This window comes from Wickerhamomyces ciferrii, contig 00166 (assembly GCF_000313485.1).
Source record: "Wickerhamomyces ciferrii WGS project CAIF00000000 data, strain NRRL Y-1031 F-60-10, contig 00166, whole genome shotgun sequence".
NCBI classification, from domain to species: Eukaryota; Fungi; Ascomycota; class Saccharomycetes; order Phaffomycetales; family Wickerhamomycetaceae; genus Hansenula; species Hansenula ciferrii.
In genome coordinates, this window is record NW_011887574.1 from 1 (window position 1) to 5,205 (window position 5,205).

General features: G+C 27.8%; 2 protein-coding genes across 2 annotated transcripts; both read left to right on the forward strand.

The window, feature by feature from the left end:
* Window positions 1–268: 268 nt before the first annotated feature.
* CDS1 (phosphatidate cytidylyltransferase) lies at window positions 269–1,555 on the forward strand (the record flags this gene model as incomplete). Its single annotated transcript, XM_011274915.1, has 1 exon — window positions 269–1,555. One exon carries the CDS (start codon window positions 269–271, stop codon window positions 1,553–1,555), a length of 1,287 nt encoding a protein of 428 aa, XP_011273217.1.
* A 574-nt stretch (window positions 1,556–2,129) lies between these two features.
* Window positions 2,130–3,680, forward strand: YAP1 (DNA-binding transcription factor YAP1; the record flags this gene model as incomplete). Its single annotated transcript, XM_011274916.1, has 1 exon — window positions 2,130–3,680. The coding sequence occupies one exon, from the start codon at window positions 2,130–2,132 to the stop codon at window positions 3,678–3,680; it is 1,551 nt and encodes a 516-aa protein (XP_011273218.1).
* Between the last annotated feature and the right edge of the window lie 1,525 nt (window positions 3,681–5,205).

The window sequence follows — 5,205 nt, forward strand, 5'->3', positions numbered from 1 at the left end:
TTTTTTTATGTATTTTTTTTTTTGGTTCCTAGAAAACAAAAATTTAGAAAGCAATTTCCATAACCGAATCCATAATTGAAAACCCTTGATAATCACAATTGATTTAAAGGATATTTGTCAAATTTTGTTAATCGGTGCTATTCATTAAACACGTGTTATCACATTCAAAAGCTAGAAGCTAAGGTATCACCACAGGAAACAACAGGATCAAATTGATTTTTTTTGATCCATAATTTAATTTAGGGGCAAATATCATCAATATTCCAATATGACTAAAAAACAAGTATCAAAACAAGATCAAACAATTGATGAAAAATCAATAGTGAAAGAAGATGTTAGTAAGAACGTTGAATCAAAGCAACCCAATCCAAGTGATCGTGAGAAAAAGAAGCAAAATTTTATAGTTCGTGCAATTTGGACAATTGTCATGTTTTTAGGTTTCATCACTGTGCTTTCACTTGGTCATTTATGGATGGTGTTATTAATTTTTGTTTTCCAAATTTTGGTATTCAAAGAATGTATTGCAGTTGCTTCAAAATCTTCACAAGAAAAAAACTTACCATTAACAAAATCATTAAATTGGTATTTCTTATTTACAACTATTTATTATCTTGATGGTGAATCATTTATTCATTCATTTAATCATTTAATTTTCACAAATAAGATCCTTACACCTTTAGCAACTCATCATAAATTTTTAAGTTATTTCTTTTATATCTTTGGATTTGTTTTCTTTGTTATTACATTACAAAAAGGTCATTATAAATTTCAATTTTCTCAATTATGTATCACCCACATGGTTCTTTTATTAGTTGTTTTCCAAGCTCATTTAATAATTAATAATATTTTCAATGGTATGATTTGGTTCTTATTACCAGTTTTACTGGTCATTACAAATGATATCTTTGCATATCTTTGTGGTATTACATTTGGTAAAACTCAATTAATTGCCATTTCTCCAAAGAAAACAGTTGAAGGTTTTGTTGGTGCATGGATCTTCACATCAATTGTTGGTATTCTTTTAGCAAAATTATTAACAAATTATGATTATTTAATTTGTCCAGTTACAGATTTAAGAGAAAATATTTTTTCACATGTTTCTTGTGAACGTAATCCAATTTTTGTTGCACAAGATTTTAGAATTCCACCAATTATTTCTGAAAATATTGGATTCACAACATTAACTATAAGACCAATTTATTTCCATTCATTGAATTTAGCATCTTTTGCATCATTAATTGCTCCATTTGGTGGATTCTTTGCAAGTGGATTGAAGAGAACTTTTAATGCAAAAGATTTCGGTCATACAATTCCAGGTCATGGTGGTATTACTGATAGAATTGATTGTCAATTCTTGATGGGATCATTTGCTTATTTATATTATGAAACATTCCTAAGTACAAATAGAATAAATGTTGGTTCAATCTTACAAATGATTGTTACTAATATGGAACCAAAGGATATTATACAATTGATTGACAAGTTGCACTTGTACTTGTTCAATACTGGTATTATCGATGAAGCCACTTATAATTCATTGGCTAAATTGATATAAGATGTATATAGTGTAATATAAATATAAATTAATATATAAATTAAATTAAGTTAAAGTAATAAACGTAATTCTAGAAGAATCTATAGAACCTCAAATCCGGGCAACCCGCTTCTCCGAATATTTTATGCACCCGTGAATTCTGCCATATTTTAATTTGTCATCTTTATAGAAATTTAACAAAATCGAAAGTTGAGCTCTTCTTCATCACTGAACTCGGTGGCGAACAGTGATATATCGGGTCAAACTAGTGCTAAATACAAGGTTTTAGACAGATTTAAACAAGTCATATAACACTCAGAGGGTCAGGCTTACTTATACGCAAAAACCAGAGATTTTTACCGGGTTCTTAGAGTTGAATAACTGAATTTCATCTTTCATTTGAAGTTGAGAAGCTGAAATCAAACCAAATCCAAAAAACCAAGACAAAAAGAGCCAAACGACTAAGGACTTATATTACCAGCTTCAAACCGTTATATCGAGCTCATTAACATTAGAAGAAACAGGGTTTATTAGCTTTATCAATATCCCAAATACGCACTCCAGATCTACACCCTCAAATTAAATTATACTCATAATGTCTGACGTCTTATCCAAAAGAGAACTTTCTGAAGAATTCAGAGATGAAAGTTTAGAAGCTGATGCTAAAAGGCAAGAAGATAACAATAAAAAAATCAATAAACCAGGTCGTAAACCTTTAGCAAGTGAACCAAAAAACAAAAGAACAGCTCAAAATAGAGCTGCACAAAGAGCTTTTAGAGAACGTAAAGAACGTAAATTGAAAGATTTAGAAGAAAAAATTGACGCTTTAGAAGATGAAAAGAAGTCTGCAAATACAGAATCCGAATTTTTGAGATTACAAGTTCAAATGTTGATGAATGAATTAGCAAAACATAGAGGTACTCATGATATTAGTGATTTAAATTTACCAAAAGTTCCATCACCAGCTGGTAATGGTTATGCTCAACAACAATTATCCTCATCAAATGAATCAAATGCACCTTCTTCAACATTCAGTGATTCAGGTTCAACAAGAACAAACTCTTCAAATTTTGATGATTTTAATAATAAACCTCCACAACAACCATTTTCATTTGAATTCCCATGGAGTCGTAAAAATTCAACAACAAGTGCTAAATCAACCCAAAGTATTAATTTACATGGATTAACTCCATCAAATGCACAAGCACCTGCTTTAGCTTCAGATTGTTCAACAACTTCATCGGCTGAATCATCACCATTTGAATTATTTAATAATGACGATCAACGTGACTTACCACTATTTAATAAAGTTAAAGCTACACAAGAAGCCAAGAAGCAAGATCAAAGAACCTCAAATGAAGGAATTCAAGAATTTCAATTCAATGAACAATTTGATGAAGGTATAAGTGATTTCTGTAAAGATTTAAATAGTGCATGTGGTACAAAAGAATGTCCAGTACCAACTAGAAGTAGCAAATCAAATCAATCATCAAAAGTTTCCACTCCATTATCAAATACAAATACCCCTCAAACTACAAATAATGATTATGAACCAACTAATAATAATAATTTAAACATTAATGAAGATCCATTATCATTTTTAAATGATTCAAATTATGATTCAAGTGCATTCACATTCAATAATGGTCCAAGTTTTGATCCATCAATGGCATTTGCAGATGATAATAATTTTGATGATTTATTCCAAGATGATTCAAATGTTATGAATTCCTTAACAACTGAAGAATCAATTTATGATCCATTTGGAATTTTCAATCAAGCAAAATCACCAGTTGTTGAAAGACGTTTATCAATTGCTTCTAATACTAATAATAAAACACCAACAACAACCAACACAACACCTATGTCAACTACTTTACCTAGGCAATCTTCTAAACAAGTCACATCACAAGATGTAGGACTTGAAGATATAGATGAAAATGAAGTTGTTCCATCAAGAGATGGTAAATTATTAAAATGTACTGAAATTTGGGATAGAATTACATCACATCCAAAATATAGTGAAATTGATATTGATGGATTATGTTCAGAATTAAGAGTTAAAGCAAAATGTTCTGATAAAGGTGTTGTAATTGATTATGCTGATGTTAACAAAGTGATAGATAACAGTATACAGAAACAATAAGTTTAAAATTTATGGGTTTTCATATATTTATACATTAGAGATGAGATGTAAAAATTATTCAATTCTTTGTATTGTTAAATGAGTTAACGTTTGATACAATTATGATGGTGTTTATTATTAGAAGTTTGATTTTAGTGAATGGTTTTTTTTTATAATATTTGGAGTTTAGTTATTTTTTAATTCAGAATAAAATTAAAAAAAGAAAATAATGAAATGATTGAAGTTGTTTTTATTCAATTTCTTGTCTATAGTGAGGTTTCTTGATTATTTTAATTTGGTTTTTTTATAAACAAGTTTTTTCATATAAAGAATTAAAAGGAAAAAAAAATGTTAATTGTTTGAAATTAGTTTATATAATTGAATAATGTGTACGTTTTATGTTAGTATAATATGCTTAATATGATCTAGAATGTATGATAATTGTAGGTTTATCTACCTGATTACTGATCAATATATAATTTAAAATGATCCATGATCTAATATGAATTATATAACCAATGCCGGATATTCATGTATAATAAAACTGAGAGCTATATAATATTATATTAATATTATTCAAGGCCAGTATGTCATGGCTACAGATCATCAATGATTAATGTTGAAAAAATATACAATAAACCAATTAGTATTAAAACTATATAAGAATCAATAATATAACCATATATAAGCTCAATTTTATCAATCGACATGCATAGTTATATATATTTGATCAATATATGGTCTATGACTATACTGTATAATATTAATTATATTAAGTATAATTATTCAAAACATTCATTATAAACTAATTGAATTATTACTTATTAATTAACCTAATTAACATATAATGTAATAGTGATCGATTAATGAAATTAATCAGAGAATTCTGGATAAATGCTCAGAAACGAACCTAGCACCATGAGAGGTAATTATAAGACCCCGGATTGAATCATTAAATATGTGATCGGTTTTGTTGTAGAATTGGAAATTAAATGCCAGATGTTCTCTAATTTATATATTTTTGTCTTTTTGTGTACTTGGCGGCTAATGGCTTATTTAATGATTTCAAATTCACACAACCTTGTCATGATTATAAATACATATATATCTAAACTAATTTAAGCGGGGACGATTAATCTTGAGTATCACCAAAGGTCATTCAGTCAATACAATTCTGATAGTCGATCTAATTGAAAAGATGTATATGGAACTCAAAGCTATACAATTCGCTCTGCTACAATGCTACAATAATATTTATATGATATCAATTCAAATAAACCAAATGATTCAATATAACCATATTATACTCAAGTTTAATCTTGATATAGTATATATTTGATCAATGGCATGTATGTATTGTTAATATATATATAATATATATGGAATTAAAGCTGATCCTTATGATTCTAGCTTTAGATCATCATGATACTATACTATATATATATATATTTTATAACAACAAATTAAAGGACAAAAATATTATAAAGTCTAGAATGAATTCATGTGTACCCATAAAAAAAATAAACAATTATCTTTTAAAATCAAA